Source organism: Hippichthys cyanospilos, chromosome 3 (genome assembly GCF_059441005.1).
Source record: "Hippichthys cyanospilos isolate Australia breed blue-spotted pipefish chromosome 3, RoL_Hcya_1.0, whole genome shotgun sequence".
Taxonomy (NCBI): Eukaryota; Metazoa; Chordata; class Actinopteri; order Syngnathiformes; family Syngnathidae; genus Hippichthys; species Hippichthys cyanospilos.
In genome coordinates, this window is record NC_142371.1 from 2,798,612 (window position 1) to 2,821,408 (window position 22,797).

At 39.5% G+C, this 22,797-nt stretch overlaps 2 protein-coding genes across 6 annotated transcripts in view; one reads left to right on the forward strand and one right to left on the reverse strand.

The window, feature by feature from the left end:
* On the forward strand, positions 1–16,166 carry LOC148425446 (tax1-binding protein 1 homolog B-like). Of its 5 annotated transcripts, none has more exons than XM_088410331.1 (18): positions 1–120; positions 1,696–1,889; positions 5,552–5,654; positions 5,826–6,016; positions 7,260–7,418; positions 8,228–8,376; positions 8,657–8,747; positions 9,375–9,560; positions 9,653–9,904; positions 10,260–10,427; positions 10,563–10,635; positions 10,718–10,854; positions 10,926–11,051; positions 11,727–11,780; positions 12,844–13,042; positions 13,336–13,505; positions 13,748–13,833; positions 15,437–16,166. In XM_088410331.1, the coding sequence occupies exons 2-18, from the start codon at positions 1,713–1,715 to the stop codon at positions 15,633–15,635; spliced, it is 2,520 nt and encodes an 839-aa protein (XP_088266457.1). In that variant the 5' UTR covers positions 1–120; positions 1,696–1,712; the 3' UTR covers positions 15,636–16,166. The 5 variants fall into 5 exon arrangements, with proteins under 5 accessions (XP_088266457.1, XP_088266458.1, XP_088266459.1 ...); XM_088410332.1 differs by having other exon boundaries at positions 12,853–13,042; XM_088410333.1 differs by having other exon boundaries at positions 10,736–10,854.
* LOC148425447 (juxtaposed with another zinc finger protein 1-like) overlaps positions 16,155–22,797 on the reverse strand; it is a 16,491-nt gene continuing 9,848 nt past the window's right edge. The window contains exons 2-5 of the mRNA XM_088410336.1: positions 21,170–21,242; positions 20,458–20,654; positions 18,705–18,874; positions 16,155–18,605 (exon numbers count right to left, since the gene is read on the reverse strand). Coding sequence (XP_088266462.1) covers positions 18,426–18,605; positions 18,705–18,874; positions 20,458–20,654; positions 21,170–21,242 — 620 coding nt within the window. The 3' untranslated portion in view covers positions 16,155–18,425. The remainder of the gene's footprint in view (positions 18,606–18,704; positions 18,875–20,457; positions 20,655–21,169; positions 21,243–22,797) is intronic.

Consider the following 22,797-nt stretch of genomic DNA (forward strand, 5'->3'; position numbering starts at 1 on the left):
CGGAAATGACGTATGTTGTTGTTATTCCAGGAAGAGCATACGGGCAAGGCACTGAACTGCGTCAACAGTCATTTTATATGATTAATAACGATTTTGGTCGTTATTCAGTATGGCAAAGGGGTATGTATAACGTTTGTTTGATAATGCTTCGCTGACAATTAGTTTTTCGTTAAAATGTGTCGTGGTTTGATCTGCGATTTTCAACGTCGAGAGTCGGCGTTTGCTAACTGGTAACGTTAGCTAACTGTCCTCCAGTGTAGCCGTCAAGTTGAAAGGAGGTAATTGGAATTAAGTGACGGATAAGTTTATGTGGCTTGAGGTTTACCGTTCGTTTACTGTCATAGTACAATCGAGGCACAGCTATTTTGTTGGTAAATAGATATGCGACTGACATTAGCCATCTAGTCGCTTGGTTGTCTCTTTAATCGCTTTAGGCCTCGCCTATCAGTTTCAGTATTCGGTCTTTCTGGAATGTAGACTTTCGACTTTTCAATATCCTTTTGCATAACTCAAGGTCTAAAAGTTAACGGAGTTTAAATTTCAGCCGTAGTCCAAAGCAATTTCCTAAATAAGCTGGTTCGTCACGTACATTTTTTTAACGATCGAAACTGATAGTTTTAAGGCATAGCCTCGTATAAACGTGTTGTGTTTTACTGATCTAAAGACCTCTCTCCAGTCTTTATTTCAGGTACGTAAGTCAATTTCTAAAAATACTGAACATTAAAGTGAACACCCTTAACTGGTAGCCAGCCAATCGCAGGGCACACAAAGGCAAACAACCATTCACACCCCCAATCACACCATAGGACAGTCAATTTAGAGTTCAATATATCTTCTATGCATGTTTTTGGAATGTCAGAGGAAGCTAGAATGCCTGGAGGAAATTTACACAGGCTTGGGGAGAAGATGCAAACTCCACACAAGAAGGCCTGGTGGACATGCTAACCTAACCACTCTGCCACCATACCGCCAAGTTACCATTGTATTTATAAATGTACATTATAGTTGAATTTCAATACATTACCAAAGAGATTAATTTAAAAATAGAAAAAAGATGGCTATTTTTTAATGTTATTTGATGGATTGGCCAGCAGAAAGATTGCTGACATTTAACATTAGTTGTGGACGTGTGGCGCCTTTCAAAAAAGAAAAGGTGGAAACTTTTTGTGGATATTGTTTGAAGATTTGGGCAGCAGAAGGATTGCTGGCATTTGACATGCAACAATGTTATGAGCACTTCATCCCTGTCATGCATTTATGCAGTGTTGTTACCAGGGTAAAGGCACAGGTGTAACTGTAACCCTGTTGAGAAAGGTTTATATTTGGCAGAACAGAAAGACTGTTATACTAAACATCAGTGCAGTGGAACCTCCAAAGTCAAATACAAACCATTTAGGGCACAGATTTAAAACAACAGCTTTGTCAAGTGGGTCCAGAACAATGTAGAAGGTGCAGCATTGAATTACTGTGATGTCATTTTCAGTCTTCAGCAAGTGGCAAAGTGCCTGACCCCTGAGATGGATAAAAAAAGAAAAAGAGGATTTTGCTGCGTAATTCATACTTCACAAATGCAACAACAATCAAATGCCATTTTTAGAATAGTGAGACGATTTTTTTTGCATGAATTACCTTATACTTAGGTAATTGTCATTTGTGTTTGTTTCTTATTGTTTTTTCATTTTTATTCCTTTCCAGCCATTGTTGATTGATTGATGGCGCTGATTGCGGATGAGCCTTCATTAGACAACAACATGGACACATCAAACTTTGCCCACGTCATTTTCCAGAATGTAGGCAAGAGCTACTTGCCTCATGCTGCTCTGGAGTGTCACTATACCCTTACACAATTCATCAAGCCACACCCAAAGGACTGGGTTGGTATTTTCAAGGTAACTAAACATGTTCGGTATTTCAGAAATTTCTCTAATTTCTCAATGGTATGTTCCCAAAAAATAAGGGGTTGCACCGGTGCTATCAGTTTTTTGCAGGGTGGTGGAGGAAGATATTTGTGGCTCTCCAAACCCTTGTATCAAGTGTATGTTTTGCTTATGTGCAAGTTGTATCTAGGATATTTAATTTGATCTTTCTATATGTCAATTCAGATGCCAATACACAATTTTTACATCGTTTTTTACCTAAATTCAATGAAAAAATCAGACTAATCTCATCCTCTTCATAGTCACTTAGTATTACAAAATGATCTCAACTTGCTAAATGCCAGAATGCTGAGGATGGGGTGTGGGGGGCTTTGCTGTTATTGTCTTCAAAGTCCGAAGTCTCAAGGTTTGGTTTCAAGCAGAGACCGTTCTTATGACACTGTATGTGGATTTATACAGGTGCCTATTACCTCTTGTTGGAGGTACTACGTGGGTGAGGTCTGGTACAAACAATTGAATCATAAATCCTGTTGCTTAGCAAAGTTTGAATAGATACTAAAATCCAGACCATCTTCCAAGCAGTGTTGGTGAACTAAATGACGCATGCAAAGTGCTTGCTTTCGCATGGTTGCAGATAACCTTGAATTGATTTTTAGTACCCCTTTTACCCTCCAGCCAAGAGCACTTGTTTTTCTATTATCTATATATTTTAAATAATCTTCACTGACATTTTGTCAATATATTGCACAGTCCAGTTATGAATCAGGCAAATCTAACATAATGCAATTCAGACTTAGTTGTCTATTCAAATGAAATTTGTGAGCAAAAATGTCACAAATTCTCTGATAGTCAACGTCAGTTTTGTGTAAGATTTGAAACAAGCTGTACCAAAACAAACATAGGTAACTGAAATATCCAGTTCCAATCATAATCAATTAAAAAATTGTAATAGCAAAATCTAGTAGACTAAAAGTGAAAGTTGATAGAATGCTAAATATTGCTGTATATAGATGTGAAAATGTTACTTAGGTAAGTAGGGTTAAGCTGTTTATGTGCTAGAGTTGACAGACATTTAGTATATTTAAAAAAAAGCATTACATTTCTGCAGTTAACATGTTTGTGTTGTAGACTTTGCTATGCAAGGTAAGCTAAAACTGTAAATCACATTTAGCAACCTGTATTTACTCTCCTAGGTCAATAGATGTCAAACAGGTAGATATATGGGCACTATACATTTTTTTTGTTGGACACATCTGCAATCGCAGCCTTTGGCCTTTTGAACAGTTCCTATACAACGTGACTGCAGTTGCTTTAGGGCTGATGGAGGTGTGGGGTAGGGGCGACTTGTCAGGAGGGAGAGGAGAATGCCAACATTGCTTTGTAATTAGCATGTCTCACTCACCATGTGATTCATGAACACTTCCTGCATGTATTCATTCTGACTGACTGACACTTAGACAGCAAACGTGCCTCCTTGCTCCAGCAGCAACCTGTTGCCTTTGACCGTACGTAGCTCGCTTTGTTTAAAATAAAAAAGTACACGTTATGAAAACTACTTACGTTGTATAGTGAAATCTTTCTCCCTCAACCACTTAAGATATTGTTCATTTTTAAGTGACAGTTGTTAAGTTTTTAAAGTATAAAGACACGTTGCAATTCAATTTTAAGGTAATGCAATTGTCCCTCGGTATATCATGGTTGATTTTTTTTTTCTATCATGGGATTTTTCAGTGGTTGTTTTTCCGCTCTATCAATGTGACAAATGACCACCAGCTTTTTATGAACTTTTGAAAGAATATGGGCTTAGCACTCTAAATGCTTTCTACAATGCCCTGTAACAAATACATTCTCAAAATGGAAAAAAAGATGATTGTTTTTTTACATGACCTGTTCTGAGTCCAAGTAATTTGACTACCTTGCCTAAAAAAAATGTTCAAGAGATTTATTTTTTCTTGCCCCGGAAACCCTCCTATTGTGTAAACACCAGATAAACCAAAGTCAAGCCAATCTTAGGAGCAGTTCTTCATGCTCCGCATGACTGTAAAACATGCCGGAAATCGTTCTGAAATAACGTTCAGTCACCAATTCAGGGCGCTAACGAACGACTTATTTCCGCTGATATTGACATTAAAGTCTTTGTAGCATAAATTAGCCGCTAGCTAACAACACTCAAAGTTTGAATGCTATCCTGCATGTTTTTGATGCTTCTCTCTTCAAAACGTCTGATTCAAATGTTATTTGCACGTGCTTGAAAATGATCCTAATTAGTTGATTCAGGTGTTTTGTAGAGGGAAGCATTGAAAACAAGTAGGATAGCGTTCCTCGAGGAATGCAGTTTGAGACCTATGGTTCAAGTGCTCCATATAGGCTGGCTTGATGGAGGTAAATGACTGTACGACTAGACCAAGCTGACTCAAATCTGCTTTTTCAGCCAGTGAATTTATCAGATCAAAATTTAGCGGGAGATGTTTGTCCAAAATGTAATGTTTTTTTGAGAGGAGAGTTTTTTAAGTTAAAAAAAAAAGATAAACTAAAATGTATAAACTTTGCTTACTCATAATTGGGTGAAAATGTGTTCTTTAGTCATTTGTGTTAATTGGCTTTCACCAAAACCCTTTATACACATTACAAAGTTGTTTTTGCATTGTACTCAGGTTGAAGTAGCCTTTCCAAACACACTTTTACATTTAGACACATTTTCATGTAAGAAAAAGTAAAAAAAATCCTGTCATGTTGCAAGTATAACTGGAATCTTAACACTAGGCATTGTTAAATGAATACCTTTACGAAAAGGTCAATCAAAACCAAGGACATCAGTATCCCTAATTTTGTGGACCTCGTCTATTTCCTCACACATTGTAGGCATGTCTGAGGCAAGTCAAAGAGTTGCTCTCAAGAGTTTTCAGCCAGTGCCACTAATGAGTGCACTGGTGGGGGCTCGCCTCCAGTAATGACATAAAGTCACTATGTGCATGTTTTAATTGCTTCCTGTTCTTTACTGCTGGAGGCTGGAAGTGCGCTGCTTAACAACTAGGGGGTTCACAGCAAAACGGGGGCCTTTCTATCTCTGGCTCTGATGAACGCTCGCACTGTTGTAATTCCAGACATGTAGTTCATACTGTAGCTTAACACTATTTGCCTTAACATCTCAATACCTTTAGAAAGATAAACGTGATAGGTTTACAATGATGCAGCATTTTTGTTCAGAGTATGGAAGTAAGTAGGCTTGTTTTGTGAGCGCACTAAAAGCCAGAACCCTCCATTGACTGCCATTGTGTTTGACGGTTTTATGGCTGCAGATGGAAGTGAAATATGTATTTTCTGTACTTGTACACCCACGCCTATCATCAGCCACTGGTTAACAACACATAAAACAGCATTTCATAATTTTAGTGGAGTTACCGTTAGTTTCCAAAACGCATTTGTATAGAAAATGCTGGTACTTTTGTTGTAAACAACAGCATACAGATGGTGACCATGAGTTAAAAACATTCAATTTGAAAATTTCTTTGCTGTGTCTACACTCATGTCACCTGTGAATAAAATGTCCCATAATAACGACAAACAAAAATGACTCTTTTAGGAGTCACGGGTGTTGACGTCTCCATTGTTATTATACTCCACTGATGTGGGGAAAGCGTCTGTCTGAACAGATACCCTGCAATGTGTCGCAGGTCGGCTGGAGCACAGCAAGGGACTATTACACATTCCTGTGGTCCCCCCTCCCTGAGAACTATGTGGACGGTACCGCAGTCAACAGAACAGTGGTCTTTCAGGGTAAGATGACAGTGCTAAAGAACATGATACCTTTTTAATAAACCACAGTTTAGATGCCTTTTAAATGGCTTATTGAGTAATGCTGTGTGTTGTGGAATTGGTTGTAGTTGTGTTTTAATACAGTATCAAGTTTGTTGTTCTTGAATGTTGTTTTTTTTTATGTGTATTCAGGATATTATGTGCCCAACGATGACGGCGAATTCTATCAGTTCTGTTATGTGACCCACAAAGGGGAGATTCGTGGAGCCAGCACACCTTTTCTGTTTCGCGCCAATAGCCCCTCAGAGGAAGAGCTGCTGACTGTGGAGGATGAGTGCAATTCTGACATCCTGGTGGTCACCACCAAGGCGGGCCTTCTTGAGGTAATCATTGATGACATATTTGATCAACTGTTATTTTCTTTTAATCCAAACAGTTACTAACTGAAGACTGGACATTCATTTGCCTGTGCCTTTAGATCAGAATACAAAATGTTACCCAGACGTCTGATTGGCTAAAATAGTGCTTGAGATTCCACATTTTTATCTGATCGCAAATGTTTTAAAGTCATTTTTGAGTGTAGCAATATGTAAGGGTGCACTAATTAATTGACAATCAAGCGATCAATCAAATTTATATATATATATATATATATATATATATATATATATATATATATATATATATATATATATATAATATTTTATTTTTTTTATAATGACTTATTTAAAAAAAACAGTCCAAATCCTCAGTATTTTGGTGTCTTATCAGTAAATATTATTTGATTTCTTTTAATCTGCTCAAAATTAGACAGTTACAAATATCTATTCACATTAGAAATCAATAATAATTTAGCCAGCTCTGTAATAATTTCATGTCCAAACCAGTAAATGAAAAAAAAACATGTTACTACATTTTCTACACTGTCAATCAATCTATCAAACAATCAATTACTTAATCCCTAAAATGTCCTGTTTTTATTAAGTGTTCAATTTTTTTTTTTTTAGTGACTCATCAGAAAATCAACTGATTGATTACAAGTATAATCGTTACTTGCAATGGTGCCTTGAGTTACAAGCGCCCCACCTTAGATGTTTTTCAGATAATCTGCTTTTGTGATTTTTTTTTTTTATGTTGCATGCCAAATTTGAGTTTGACTTTAGATATGCCAATGTTCAAATGGAGGGGGAAAAAAAAAGATGAGGGCCCCATGGTAATTGAGGCACTTTCAGCATCTTTATAATACGGAGCAACCAAGCAAACACAAGTGCAGTATAAAATCACTCATAATAGAGCATGGGTAGATTTGACACTGGACTAAATGTGTGAAAAATGAAAAATGAACTTTATTTGGGAGTCAAAGCTTCTGAACCATGAGGCCACTCACTCCTTTTAAATGCACGTCAATGCACAAATACAGAAAATACACCTTATAAAACCTTTTTCTTTGACATGTTTTATTAGGCCTAATTATGTTCACATATTTTACAATACAGCACATTTTTGCTTTATTGGGAACATGAAACCAAAGCCCTTTTTAAAATACCTGAGTACAATTGCACTTCAACTTACATCATAAATTACGGCTCTGAGACTTAGCTCAAGAAGTACGTTTTCTGTGTGCAGCAAAAAGTGGAGGAAGCCCAGCGAGTGAAAGATGAGCTGTTGAAAAAGGTGGCTCTGCTGCAGCAGGAGATGAAGCAGATGGAACTGGACAAGGAGAGCCTGCAGAAAGCGTTCCAACAGGAGGAGGAGAACTGCGCCTTGCTGAAAAGACAAAATCACGTAAAGTAGAATTAGAGTGCAGGAGGGAGTCATGATTTAACTTAGTTAAATTAAACAAAGTTAAATTAAATAAATCCATACATGCAGATGTACATGTTAGCCAATGTTTCTAAACTGTTAGAAAATGAGATCTTTTCCAAATGGGCCCAAAACAGTCTCTTAGCACCCCCTAGTGAAAGACATGCAGTCCTTGTTAAACATACTGTATGCCTCTGATGGCATAAATCAAGATTTGACAGATATGTATGTCTGCGTTATCAACTTGCAATCCAGCATTTTTACAACTCGAACATTAAGTCTTAAAAGTAACACCAGTTCGAATTCATTTAGCTGTCTTCTGTAATAAATCTGCTCGTTTGAAAACTGCTTTCACAAGAAAGCGATGGCTTACTTTGTGGCTGTTAATTTTATGGGCATACTTTTATGTTTTTTATATGGTGTGAATGTAATGATTCAAAAATTATGTCCTTGCATAGTAAAACAAATAGTTTGCTTTTTATTTTTGTCTTCAATTCCATTTATTGGATGTTCATCATTGTTTGAATGTTCTTTAAACACATTAACCCTTTTTTGGCAAAACAACTGACTGGACGTCTTGACTTTTAAGATAAGAATGATTACAACTAAATAACTTTTTTACACTTAGAGTGTGAATTCTTATGTTTCGCTTATCGTACTATTTTTATGACAACTACAGAATGTCTTTACAGTTAGAGGCTGCATTATTATTATGAAATTATTTCATTGATTGTATTATTCTTACTTTAGGAATCATACCATAATTTAACAGTTTGTTTTCTGCTTCCCAGGAACTGCAGAACTCTTCCAATGTCCTGCAAGAAGAGAAGGAGGAAGTGAAGAGGCGGCTTGAAGAGGCCACATCCAGGGTGTTACAGCTGGAAGAAGATCTTATTGGAGTCACCCAGAGAGGCCTACAAAAGGAAACCGAGCTGGACTTGTAAATACTTACAACATTTGCATGCACACACTTGCATTTTCTTCAAAAAAAATATTCAAACAAGCCACATCCACATGGACAAAAAAGCTTGCGGCTGCACTGAATCTTATTGATTTAGTTTTAGTCACGTGCTTAAAAAAAAAAAAAAAAATCACAATATTTTTTTCTTAATTAGCATTAGAGCCTGAAGTTCTACATATACTATTGGCAAAATATTATTAATACCAACCAGTATATCAGATATGAAAATTGTGTGGGTTTTTTTGTTTTGTTTTTGTAGTTTAAAGGACAGAATGAAGAAACTCGCAACAGAAAAGGAAACGCTTGAGTCTCAACTCAACAATGAGAAAGATGAGAAAGAACTTTACAAGGTACTGTGCTTGTCATTTTATGGGTTTCTTCCATTATTTCTGTGGGAAAAACAAGTTCTCATTGGGATAATGCTGCTCCCAAGATGAAAAGCAGGTTGGAATGGCAAGCTCCCAGGATGTGGCAACAAGAAGCTCTGCTGTCACATAATCATTTTCTCAATTTGGTTGGCAGTGGTTTGCTAGAAAACTATGTTCACTGACAGCTTTATGTTACATGAAATTTGCAATTTTTCCCATACTATTACATCGCCTCAAAAGGGAGGTCTGGTTTCAACTTTCTTTTTAACTACTAGGATTATTATTTTGTGCGCTTTTTTCTCCAAACATAAACCAAAAAGCCATATTGAGCCGTCGTCTGGTGCTTGTAGGTGTTTGTTGTGGTGGGCACTCCAAAGGAAATAGGATTGCCACAAACTCACAAAAAAAAAAAAAAAAAGCCTTGTCATTCAACTTGAGCAAAAACTTTATGTTGTCTGGGCTTGACCCAATTTTTTGTTTCTTATTTTAGTCATTGTGTGGTCGTTTTGACAGTTATAATAAAGTATAATAAATGGATTAGCATGCCCTAATTGTCATTGTATAGCCAGTGTACAAATGAATCGGGTATTCATTTTGTGTTTGCATCAGATTCACCTGAAAACCCGTGAGCTGGAAAACACTAAGCTGAGTGCGGAGCTGCAGATGATGAAATCTGTGACTGTTAACAAAGATAACACCATTGCTCAGTTTAAAGAAGAGGTGGGACGCCTGCAAATGTGCCTTACTGAGAAAGAGAACCAGTACAAAGAGATCGTGGCCAAAGTTTCCCCCTTGGTACTCACTCTTAATCCATCTGTCATATTCATTATCATTAAATACACATAGCCCATTTCATAAAAGTTTTTTTTTTTTTTTTTTTTTAACAGGGAGATTTAAAGGCCTTGAAGGAGCAGCTGAGACAGAAAGAGGAGCAACTCCAGGCCAACCAGCAGCAGTCAACCATGCTATCAGCAGAGTTGAGGGACGCTTCGAGCGCCCGCGACCGCACCATGTCTGAACTATATCATATGAAACTGGAGGCCGATGCCCTGCGACAGGCCAAAGCCGAGGCGCAGGCTCACTGTGGCCGCTTGGAGTGTCTGGTGGAGCAGATGAAGGAAAATGCCAAGCAGGAGGCGGTAAGTCACAACATCTATTTGCCAATTTATTAGATACAGTCCTAGTCGTAAATTAATATGCACAGCATATTTACATATTTCTCTTGAGGTTGAACGCAGTTTGTTTTGGGCCATTGGTCCATTCATCCCATAGGAAATAATGGTAATAGATGTGATTTGTTTCAGGGTTTGAATCATATGAACAAACACGGAAAAGCTTAGCGGGGACTTCCTTGTATGCCATAGTAACTAGCAAGACAACAAGTTGATAAAACCGAACTTGCTTTTAAAAAGTTTGTTATACCTATTGTCTGCAGACAAGTATTTGAATATGTCCTAATATTTCATTTATCTTATCTATCCCTATGTTCGGCAGGCCAAATCAGAGGATGTCTGTACAGACCCGGCTCTCGTAGCAGAGCTGCAGAGAGAAGTGGAGGACCTGAAACTGCGTCTGCACATGGCAGCTGAGCACTACAAGGAGAAATACAAAGAATGCACTCGGCTGCAAAAACAAGTGCTAAAGCTGTCTGAGCAGCAAGGGGTAGGTCTGCATTCTATTTAGTGGCAGGATGGTCTATTATGCCAAGGTACCCTTACACTGTGCTCATGTAATTAATTTTTTTTTTTTTTTTAAACTTAATTTCAATAACAGACATTATTTTTCACTTGTGTGTAGGAGCTGAAAAGAAACTCAGCACAAGAGCTAACAACAATTCCTTCATCAGTAAGTCCAGACACATCTGTTCCAGGTAAGTCTGTCACTTTGAAACACAAATACCTTACTGTTTGGACAATTTCCAAATACTCATTCTTGCTTAACTGTCTGATTAGCTTTCATGGTCCTCACAGGGAGTCCTGGTTCTGCAGATCCCATGCTGGAAGCCATCATTCAAGAGAAGCTCAAAGGCGTCAGCAGAGAGGCTTCTGACAAGCATTTGAAATACAAGAAGTACAAGCAGTTGTTGATGGTAATGAAGATTCAACGCTCATTCTGCAGTATCTGAAAGCATTTTTTAATTACCTTTTGCTGATCTTTCAGGAGGAGAAAGAGCGTAGCGGCATGATGCACGATGAACTGGCCAAGATGGCGGTGAAAATGAAAGAGCAGCAGAAGATCAGTGAGAATCTCAAATTACAGCTGGCGTCAGAGGAAGACCGCTGCATGGTGGGTGCCTCCTCCAGCCTGTCTCGCTTGTAAAAGTCTTTTTGAATTTGTCCCCATACAAAGTCAGATTTGAAAACAGACCTTCTGTGAGGTGTCTGTACTGGAATTTTACACACAGTGCATACAAGCTCAAATAATTAGTTATTATTGCTTATATTATTTGCTGCAAAACAAAAAGTTTTCATGTGGACAGCCTGTGTAGTTTTGGAAATGGCCTCGATCATTTCAGCGTCGTCTCCTCTATATATGCCTAGTGTAAGCTCAGAGGGGATCAGCATTTGATGACATGTCTTCCCTTGAGCACAAGCCTTGTGACATTTATTGTTTATGAGCAAACTTGTCTTGGAGACAACACTTTACGGCTGTTTATGTCCGCCGCTGGAGACAAGTGAAGCTTGGCTCGGAACGTTTCTCTCCATTTGCCGTCTTAATGCTTGGCTTGGCTCGGGGGCAGGCGGATATTTGCCCTGGTGTCTGTGAGGAACTCAAACATGCTGTTTGGCTCCAGAGCGGCACCGCGCATAAATCAGTGTTTGGCACAGAAGAAGCTATTGTAAAATGGCGCAATTTATGTCACTCACGTTTCAACTGAATTCTCTACTTTGAGGAGTGAATGACAGACAAAGGACAGGCAAAAATGAGTGTGCTCATTCCTTCATTGTTTGTTTACTCCAGAGCCAGGTAGCTGAGAAGGGGCGGGAGCTGAAAGAACTCAAGGAGAAACTGGAGGTGCTTTGTAATCGCTTTCATTTTCTCTTTTATAGACTCCTTCCACCCTTAAAAAAAAATCCCTCCTGAAAACAACAGCCATTTTCCCCAATCTATGTCTCGAGCTTGAAATGCTCCTTAATTGTAAAAGTGAAGTTAATGTGCTCTCATTTTCCCTTCCATTAATATGGACCACAGCAAGCCCTAAATCGTCCCCGAAATTGTGTTTGGAGCCGCTCTAGAGTTCCCAAATGACCAAATTAGAGGCTTAGACTGTAAATTCAATAGGCATCTGCTACTAGCACAATTAAAACGAAAAGGTCCCATGTTTTTTCCTGTTTGGGGGGAGTAATAAGTTGGTGAGACCTGAAAGTGTTTGTGTGAGCAGCTGAAAACATAATGACAACCCTGGCTTTCTAAAATGTTTTTCGATAATTTGTAATATGAATATTAGATTTTCACACGATGGCCAGCTTTGTTTTTATTCCGTCCTACCTATTTTACAATTAATTCTGAAAATGAATTATTCTTTTATGATTAAGATATGCAAGTACCTACATGTTCATATTAATGTTTTCACAAATATAAATGACCTGGTCTTTCTCTGTATTAAAAATTAAATGCAGCTCAAAGGTTCGCCTGCTTGTGTCCCAGGCACCCTTGATTAACAAGGCTTCGAATTGATACAACTATTTATTGATGAAAACTGCAACAATTCATCTCGAATTGATAAATCAACTATTTATTGATGAAAACTGCAACAATTCATCAAGTGGATCTCAATTATATGAACGTTTCACAAAGTTTCACAAATGCGCATTCTTGCTAGTCCCTCACTCTGCCCCTTATCTTTGTAAATAAACAGGCTAATTTCAGGAAGCCTTCGAATAAGTGGAAAGTGTGCTGCGGCATTTAAAAGAGTGTCATTAAAATGAGTGAGAACAGTTTTAAATTCTGAGACCAATTAATTTTATGTATTTGGACTGAGGTTACTGAGAACTGGTTATATTGTTAGACTACAAAGTCATTGGGACACCTTAAATATCATATCATAGTTATGCAAAGCCTGCCTTTGCCTCGGCAGGAACTCCAGAAGAGCAGCAAGAAAGCAGAGCAGGGGCCCAGTGGGAAAGCCGGTGCAGAAAATGTCCAGTCCAGCGTGCCTTTATTCCTACAGTATCCCGTGCCATACGCCCAGGATGTCCCCACCCCACTGTTGGTCTCTCAGAGTCCCAGTAAGCTGCACTTTGGGAACCCATACTCCTCAGCCCCGGACTCAAAAGGTCAGAATGTGACATGTATACAGAAATAAGTCGGCGATTCATAAAACTGCTCTGCGAAAAAAAATCAAACCTTGTTCCTGAGCAATATATTGCTACTTGATGCAATACGTTTTTAAAACAATGCAACACATAAAATAGATGATAGTATGAAATAGTATACCCTTTCAGCAAAATTCTGTATTTCATCAAATTTTCACTAGATTTAGTCCTGACATCCATATTCGTTACTGCTGTACATGTTTGACACCCTCATCGGTCACAGTCGCTTGTCTTTATCAATGCGTGATCCACAGATGACGACAACGATGACGAGCTGTCAGATGAGCAGCTGCTTTGTCTCCCTCCTATGGGCCCGCCCTCCTGGGACAGCAACGTAGTTTGCATCCAACCCACCCGCCACCACGCCCCGCCCGATGGCCGCGAGGAGTCTGAGACTACGCCCAGCAACACCAACAATAACAATGTAACAGCCTCTTGTTTATTGTAGATTTTGGGAGACTGAGCTTAAACTATGCTTCACCCTACTGTACATATTCTAGGAAGAGAAGTTGCACTCTGAATTGGATGCATTTGCTTATTTTTTATACTGCATCATCTTTGTTGACATGAATTCAACTAGCGCCACTGACCAGATTTTATTCACCATTTGAGGTTCTACTGCATGAGTGTTGTCAGTGACCAAGCAGCGTATGTTTTACCTCTCAGATTAATATTAACGAGAAGCCCACGGCACCAGAACCCTCCAACCCATTTCTGAATGATGGACAAACTCCGTTTTGCTTTGATCCCAGGTAAGACGTCATCTCATATAGCAAGGCAGTTTGATATGGTCCCTGTTTTCCCAACGCAGTGCTTTTTATCATGTGAAACGTGTTTGTTCTGCTGCACAAAATTCCCCACTCTCCCACCGTTTTGCGTGCGGCAGAGGCGGCCCACCCACGTTGCATCAGACGTGCATTTTACTACTGTGGGCTCCTGCTTTGCCCGCATCATCACTCGACTGCTTGCTAATGCTTACCGATGGCAAAAATGCGTCACATTCAGTACTACAGTAGAAGTACAATTACTTCTGTTAAAATAATAACAAAAAGCAGGTAAAAGTACTCATTTAAACAATGACTGAAGTAAGACTGAAAAAGTGCAGGATCTGAAAAGTACTGAAATAGGCAACGCCATAAATCAAAAGAGGGCTGGGTATGAGTTGAAAAAACAACACCAACAACAAAGCTTATTCATACTGTTCAGCCCTTGTCCTCGCAAGGGTTGTGGACTTTCAGGTGCCTATCCCGACTGTATTTGGGAAGTAGGTGGGTTACACCTTGAACTGGTTACCAGCCAATCACAGAGTACATAATGACGAATGACCACTCGCGCTTACAAACACACCTAAGGGCATTTTGGAGTACCTACCATGCATGTTATTGGGATTGTGGGTGTAAACCGTACACAGAGAAACGCAAACTACACATAGGAAGGCCAGAAGTGAACCTGGGACCTCAGAACTGTGTGCTAACCACTTCCTGTCGCTATGTGATAATATCCTAAATTAGGTAAAGTGCAAAAAAGTATATAGGCCATGTACTTTTTGGTAATGTACCTTATTATAAATTATTTGTTCAGCATTAGGTTCATCACTTATGGTTTTAACCAAGAAATTTAATTTTAGTGCATCCCTACTAAAATGATCTGAAAAATTGCTTGAAGTCCATGATATATAGTGGGCTCATTGGGTTCCCTATTGGCGAGTTTAGTAAGAGAAGTGCTATAGATGGCAGAATCAGTTGGCTGGCAGCACATGTCTGTTGCAACTAACAGCAGCTCGTGTTAGCTGAGGTTGTTACGGCATTACTTTCAATAAAAAAATGGAGCATACTGAACCAACGTCCCGAGTCCTCCGCGCAGGTAACAGAAAATACCAGAATTTGACCCCCAAATTCAGGGTGCGTCTTATATTTGGTGAATAGCGGTAATTTCTACTTATTTGGCAATTGACAAAAGAAAACAACACCATACCTTCTGATGAAACTTAAGGTGGTTGGCAGGCATCAATCAAAATAGTTTTAGTCTCTTGCAACATAACCTAATATTACCTTCTTTTTAAAAAATAAAATGGAAGCATGGAAGTATTTTCTCAATGGAAAATGTGTTAACTTTTTTGATATTTTTGTAATGCTGGCAATTACATTATGTCAAATAATCACTTTGAATAACTACATTGCAGTTTGTGCTTTTTTTTGTTTATACTCAAGAACTTAACTTTTTACCAGTCTTTTTTTTTTCTTGCATGAATCTGAATTTCTACTTAGGTACAAAGCATTAGTGCTTCTGCCACTTGCACTGTTGACAAACAAGCCGTAAGTAACGCTTCCCTTCCCTCCGTGCGTTTGTGTGCAGCATGGACATGAAGCGATGCCCGCTGTGTGAGGTCATCTTCCCACCAAACTACGACCAGTCCAAGTTTGAGGAGCATGTTGAGAGCCACTGGAAGATCTGCCCCATGTGCAGCGAGCAGTTTCCGCTGGACTGCGACCAGAAGGTGTTTGAGAATCACGTGCTCACCCACTTCGACGGACATCCTCTCGAATTCGACTAGTCGCCACGTTTCACGCATGACGACGGTGGTATGAACATCCATCCCGTACTACTAATTTCTTTCATAGACGCTTGTCAGTAAATCGGAATTGTTTTAGTTTCCTACTGGCTTTTTTGTGGAAATGTTGTTGATTAACATTTCCACTTTACAGTTAATCCTGAAAACCAAATGTTTAACCTCACACTGTTGACGTTATCTAAGATAGAGGTGGGGAAGCTATGGCCAGACAGGTCTTATGCGACACATACTCATAATATCACAACCGGTTCCCCACCCGTGCTTTAAAGAAAGCCGTATATATAAGACATTATTATACAGATTTTTGTCAGATTTATTTTAGAATAAGTAAGCCAATGAATGATATTGTGACTGGCTTGATACTGTGTGTGACACTCTGGGTTTCTTTTCTATCGGCTTTGAATATTTAGTTGGTGCGTCAAAGCATGTTGTTGAGTTTCTGTTTAACGCGATTATTTTACCCCATATACTTGTTTTATCTGTTAATGGAACTAATAAAGATTTGAAACATCAGGACCACTTTTATTAAAAAGCTTCTCTTTCAAGGAAATACATCAACAATTTTCTATATCATTTGTATTACGCTCATTACACAATAGTGCCCTCCCAACCCCCAGGAACATATGAAAATATAATTTAATGCACTTTACTTCTAATACATTCACTGTACAGGTATACTCAAAATTTTTGGCAGTACAATACTGACAACTTGCCGTTAGACTGATGTTCCATGCCAAAACATTTTGAACAATAACAACTATGCTGGAGCAGTATGAAACTAGTACAAAGACAAGGCCCCCTTTTTAGCAGAGGTGGGGAACCTACCTCTTGCGGGCCTTACAAAACATCTTTGGAACAGTTGGGAAAAACCTCCCACCCACCCACAAAGACTCATGTGATTTTTCTGTTGTGTTGAAAATTGAGTATGGCCTTTGGAGGAAAAAGGTTTCCCACCCCTGCTGAGTGAGGGCTCATGGATGCCCCCACTGTCGTTATGGAATGGTTCACAATTCAAGGCAAGCACGAACGTCACAAGACTGGAAACACTGGAAATTTGGTGCTCGATTCCCCCCCAAATGACTGCCACTTTTACTGTAAATATTTACAGACACCGGGAACGTGAGGTTGGCAAAAATGATCATTTGTTGGCAACCTGTTCCAAAAAACAAAAGTGCTTCAAAAACTGCATAGGGACAATGAAGCTAAATGATAGCAAAGAGAGCTTAAACACTGGCAGAACACGTGTTAGAAGGGGTGCTGAAATGTTTACAAATATCACCTGAGTTCACCCACGGGCACTCGGGTGTTTGCAATGTGAAAAAACACTTAAAAAAAACAACTTCTTAAAACGAACTTAATGTATACTTACAAAAAAACACCCAAATCTAATTAAAGTGAACTTAAATGTTGGTCAGCATATATATACGCCACACTGACCAAAGGAAAAAAAAAAATCAAGACAAAAGAATAAATGAGGAAAATCTATATTCATAAAAATGTCAAGGCTGACAACCTGTCCAGGGTGCACATCACTGGGATGTCGCCTTCAGTCTGCCTATGTCCCAGAATAAAGTCGTAAAATAAATGGATGAATAAATCTAACTCTTTGAGAATTTCATAATCAAGAACGTCTAGATCCTGATCATGTGATCAGAAATCAGACAGGATTATATCATTTTCAGCCGATGGCAAACAGGGGTAAAGTAAAATGTACACTTTCTTAAAATGTATATTTTTTTCATTTTAAGGGCTATAAAAGAACACGTAATGGTCATAAGGGGAAAAATTTGTTTTACACTACGCTACGCAACATTGCAACACAGCTGAAAACTGCAATGGTAAAAACAGCCAGTAGGGGAATATTTCAATGTTTTCGGCTATTTGGTTTAAAATACTGCTTCATAGCCATATAAAAGGCATACGCAAAAAAAAAAAAAATCTAGAAACCATTTTTTGCTGTCCTTACTATTTTGGTGAGGTATCCAATCGGGACTATCAGCATATCTTCAAAATCTGGAGATATAGGTAAAAAAAAATAAAAAAAATAAAATGGGGCACCCCCCCCCCTTTTTTTTTTTCATAAAAACTTTTAAACATTTAAACTTTTATTCGAACACAATTTAGGAATGATTTCTTCGTCTTCTAAAATTGTGATTCCTCCCCCCACAAACATGATCATTTTAATGGAAGGACTGGGATTGCTTTATTCGGGACAGGACATCCTTCCCAAATTTTTTGCTATCCATTTTTCAGAGCACTCGAGCTCATTTCAAGCTGCGAGGTGGGGTAAACCCTCGACGAGTTGCCAGCCAATCACAGGGCACATTGCCGGACACCCGTTGGCGCTCACATTAGACCCATTTGGACGATAAATAGGTCTGGATAAAAATTGGTAAAATGCTTTCTAAAAGCTGGGCAGTATGATCTGTACAAAGGCAGCCCTTTTCATTGGATTGTAAATAGTGTGGTCAGCGTGTGTAAATCGGCATCTGTGTGGACCCCAGTTTGGCACATGTTGAATGACAAAAGACATTTTTGCCCTTTCTGTCTCATTTAAACAATCGACATATAGGTCTTTAAGAAAAAAAAAAAAGTCAATGTGCAAATTACAAAAAATGATGACCTATTTTCCCGTTGAACGCTTGGAATAAAACCAGTAGTGAATAATACTCCATTTTAAAGCATGCCCCCTAAAAATCTAGTGTCATCGTGAACGGTGAGCAGAAGATGATGAAATCTGCTGGTGATGGCGCCAGTCGTCCGCCTCGGGCACTACTGCTGCATCTTGCGATGGATTACGTCGACGGTGACGGGCGGGTGGAAGTTGATGGTGTGGTGCCGAAGACCCTGAGATGTTTTGTAGCTCTTGCCGCAGCGGCACTTGAAGGGTTTGCGCACTCGTATCTGCGCCCGGTGTCCGTTCTTGGCGTGATACTTGATCCCGTTCACATTCTGGAACGAAAACATAATAAAAGTTGTGCTTGGTGAGTACTAAATTATATGATTGTGTGACTATCCGGACATCTGATTTGATAAGAGTGTGGAAGCAACCTTGTATCTCTTCTTACAGCCCGGGATGGGGCAAGCGAAGGGTTTCTCATCGCCGCCGTTCATGCACATGGAGCTGAGGATGGACTGGGAGCTGATGGCGTTCTCCGTGGTCCAAGACTCGTCGCTGTCGGACTCCTCAAAGTCCATCTCCTCTTCGTCGCACTCACTGCCTGTGTGTCAAGTCCCATCGAAAATTAAGAATGGGTTACGCTAAGCATGGCAAGAAGCGGTGCTCAATGGTGGAGATCTAGGAAATCTGGACTTTCTCTGACTTAATTGCCATTTATCCATTTTTCCTAATTAGTGTTGCAGATGTGTTTTTTTTTTTTAAATGTGGGATGAAGCCAGAGTACCCGCAGAAAAGGCAGCGGGCGAAATTCAACCCGCAGAACTGTTAGGCAGATGTGCTAACTCATAAACCACTGTGCCCCTCAGACTTTGCACTATGTGGGGAAAAAACAGTCCCCCCCCCCCCCCCACCCAAAAAAAACAAAACAAAACAAAAACAGTCAATCAAAAATAAACACTGTTGTTTATACTGCGAGCTGCTGTGGGAGGCAAAGATTATCAATTTGACTGGTGTCACGACCCATGTTTGCGGAAGGAACTTCAAAATAAAAGCATACCAAGGCCATTTGTGTCATACTTGTTAGTTTATTTTGAAGCAATGACCGGCCTCACAACATTTGGCTGCTTGACTATGATACAGAAGTTTGGTAGGCAGTGCATTCTCCCTAACAGTGACTGCCTGGTAAATGTGTCTATCCTGCCTGAGTCATTTTACTCTTTATTTAGCGATATCACTACAAAAGAGGAGCGGTTACTTTATTTTAGTGGTGCTGAGCTTGGCTGCTGGAAAAGTAGATCTCGAGGCAAAAAGGTTTGGGCACTCCTGGTCTTCTTGCTTTGTTGCACTGCTTGTGTTCAAATATCCACTGCTTCAAGGGTTATTCTGTACCACCGTGACACTGATGCTATTGGTTAGCTTGTCTATGGTGTTTCCCATTGTGTTAGCATTAAGCTAGCAGACCTTTAGGCAAACTTAAGTGGTCTTTGGGTGTCCGGGGATTTTCCAGTAGCCTTGCCTTATCCCCCAACTTGAGCTGACTTTGAAAGGGTCATAATATATATTTTCTTTCAACACCTCAAAATGTTCAGTGGCATCAGCCCTATCCATACTTAAACATTTTTTGAAAAATGTAAACATGTAAAAAAATGTAATAATAGCAATAGTAACTATGGTGTGTATTTATGAAATTGAAATGGAATATTTATTATGTCATAATTAGAGTATTTTGACTTTTGAAGACTTGCATTATGGAAGTCCAGGCTAAGCCAATCATCGAAGTCATTGAAAGGCTTGCAAATGTCATAAATGTTTTTTTTGGCACCAACACAAACATTTCTATTGCAACCCATTTGCGAGTTGCCGTCGAAAGGATTAAATCTGGGGAAATGCATCATAAAACATCGGGTTTTCAATATGTCCAAAATTGACAATATTCCCAATTTTGAATGGCAGTAAATGAGCCTGCCATGGGCTAAATTCGACACCTGTAGGGTGTACTCTCAATCTCCATTTGCAAGCATTTAGAAGGGACGGCAGCATGGCATATTGAAAGAATCGGTATATAGAAGCATATTGGTTGTACGTCCCTGTGTGCCCTGCGATTGGCTGGCACCAGCAAGCCTGCGACCCAAGCGAGGACAAGCGGCTATGGAAAACAAATTGACATGAATAGCGGAAACTTACCAGTGGGAGTGCTGCTGCGAAAGGACGAGGAGGGGGTGATGGGCGGAGTGACCGGAGGCGTGAGGTTGCCGCTGGCGTGCCGAGGCGGCGCCGACACGCTGTTGCGACACAAACTTCCAGTTAAAGACAGCGACAATTTGGGCTGCATCTTTTTCTTCAGTGCCTCGTGCTCTCGCCTTGCTGCTTCCGTCATGAACCTGCAGGAAAAAAGAGCATCAATACACGTCTCGTGCTTGAACTATGGTTCGGGATATTGTGAAGAGAATTCAGAAATCTGTTTCTGATATATGTGTTTGAAGATACTGGTAATTGCTGAAATGCAAAAAAAAAAAAAAAAAACACCACTAGGTCTAGTCCCGTACAAGAGGTTTATGGAGAGTTGGTTTAAATGCACATCATAAAAATGAAAACGTCCAAGCAAAAAGTGGCATTAACAAATTAAGTGACAACCACATAAACGTGCTTGCATGCAGGCCGGGAGTCGTCGGCAGCCAATTCTGTATAATGTGCCACTCGGTCACCATATCAAAGTTGACTCGCTGTTGTAAAAACAAAACCAGCTCCCAAATCCCGATTCAACTCCTCTAAACGATCCCCCAGATGACGTGTAAAATGCGCTTTGATAGGGCACACAGTGACGCACATCCAGCGTTTGTTGAAACACAGTGAAGTGGTCGGTCTACTGAGCTCGTCGCTCAGAGTTTTTGTTTACCTGTTAATGTAACTGAGGGCGACATAGGTGGGTTGCTGCTGCTCCTGCTTCTCCAGAAGACGCGGGTCCGTATCTGGGGACCACAAAGAGATATGGTCGAGCCTTCTTCAGTCAATGACACAAAAGCAGAAATCATTTGTGATGGGCCTATTTTATCTATCAATTTTCGAGATTACATTGTTTTTTCCCCTGGCTTTTCTTGCAAAATATTGCAACAAAAATGACAATGAAAATCCGAATAACACTTAAAAAAGGGAAAGGAAAAAGGAAATACTAAGTTTTCCAATGGAGTCACGATAACATTATGCAGGAAAAAAATGTTTCATGTTCAACTTAATTTACTTTTAATTTGAAAAGAAAAATGTACTGTTCCTGGCACAGCATTTAAAAGCATTAAATTTGATCAGGTAATACCTTCAGAAACCCTGCTACCCTCTCCAGGAGGGTGTTGCAGATTTGAAACAGTGAATTAATCCCCTGACTATTCCACATTCATATTTAATAAGACATTTTTTTTTTTTTTTACTCAGAAGTAAAAACAAAACAAATATACTCAAACTTTATTTCAGCCTGCGGGTTAAAGGGATACCCCACTTACAAAGTTGTTTGTTTATAATTCATTTGATGACTAAATTATCTTTCATGTAAAATTAACACATTTTGTTACTTGTCAAAAAGTGCAGGTGAAAACAGATGAGACTTGAGTGGTTGCTAAGCATGCTTCAAGCTTACTCGAAAATGTGTTTTTAAAGATATTAGTTGTACATGATAAATGATTTAGCTATACAATTGATTATAGACAAAATACTGACATTTTACGACTGAAAATGGCTATATTAGTGGACTGTCCTTTCAAAATATCACTGGGTGCCCCAACATCCATTTGAGAACTGCTACTCCAGACAGCAAGTGAATCAACAGTGCCCCTGCTGGTTGCAGCCAAGTAATACGTCAATTTTGACTTTTGCTTCAAGACATTATAGAATCAAAAGGCAATTCCACTGTGCGTTTGTCCAACATAATGCCATTGTCATATCACATGCTTTTTGTCGTTGTTAAAAAATAAGTGTTCCTATCATAATCTCAAATACTGTACTTTTTGCAAAGCTCACATCCACATATACAGTCATGACTATGACTCATTCATGACTATGGTAAACACACACTGAGCTGGGAGCCAGACATCCATCTTGTTTAGCGGTGCTAAATGTACAACAATAGCCAATCTCCACACCCCGAGGTGAAGCAGGCCCGACTTCAAACGTTCCTCACAGCAGCGCCCATGTGGGAGAAGAGAGATGGCCCATAAAACTTAGCTGGCTGTGGAGCTCCGCCTCCTTGTCTGTCTGCCGCTGACTGAGCTGTGAAAGACTGCTACCCCCATGTGGCTGCTTTCCATCCACCCGCCATTCACGGGATCTTCCAGCCCGTGCTGCTTGCGCCACCACTTTGTGCGTGATGCCAAATACATTAAGGCCTAATGCATATGTCAGCAAACGGCCACACTGGTTGCTTTGAGAAAACATTCGTATACTTCTTTTAGTCTCTTTTTGGGTACTGAGTGGGGGAGGGAGGATTTTGCAGCAGGTCGGCCAAGTAAATAGCAACATTTTGTTTATTAGTTACAA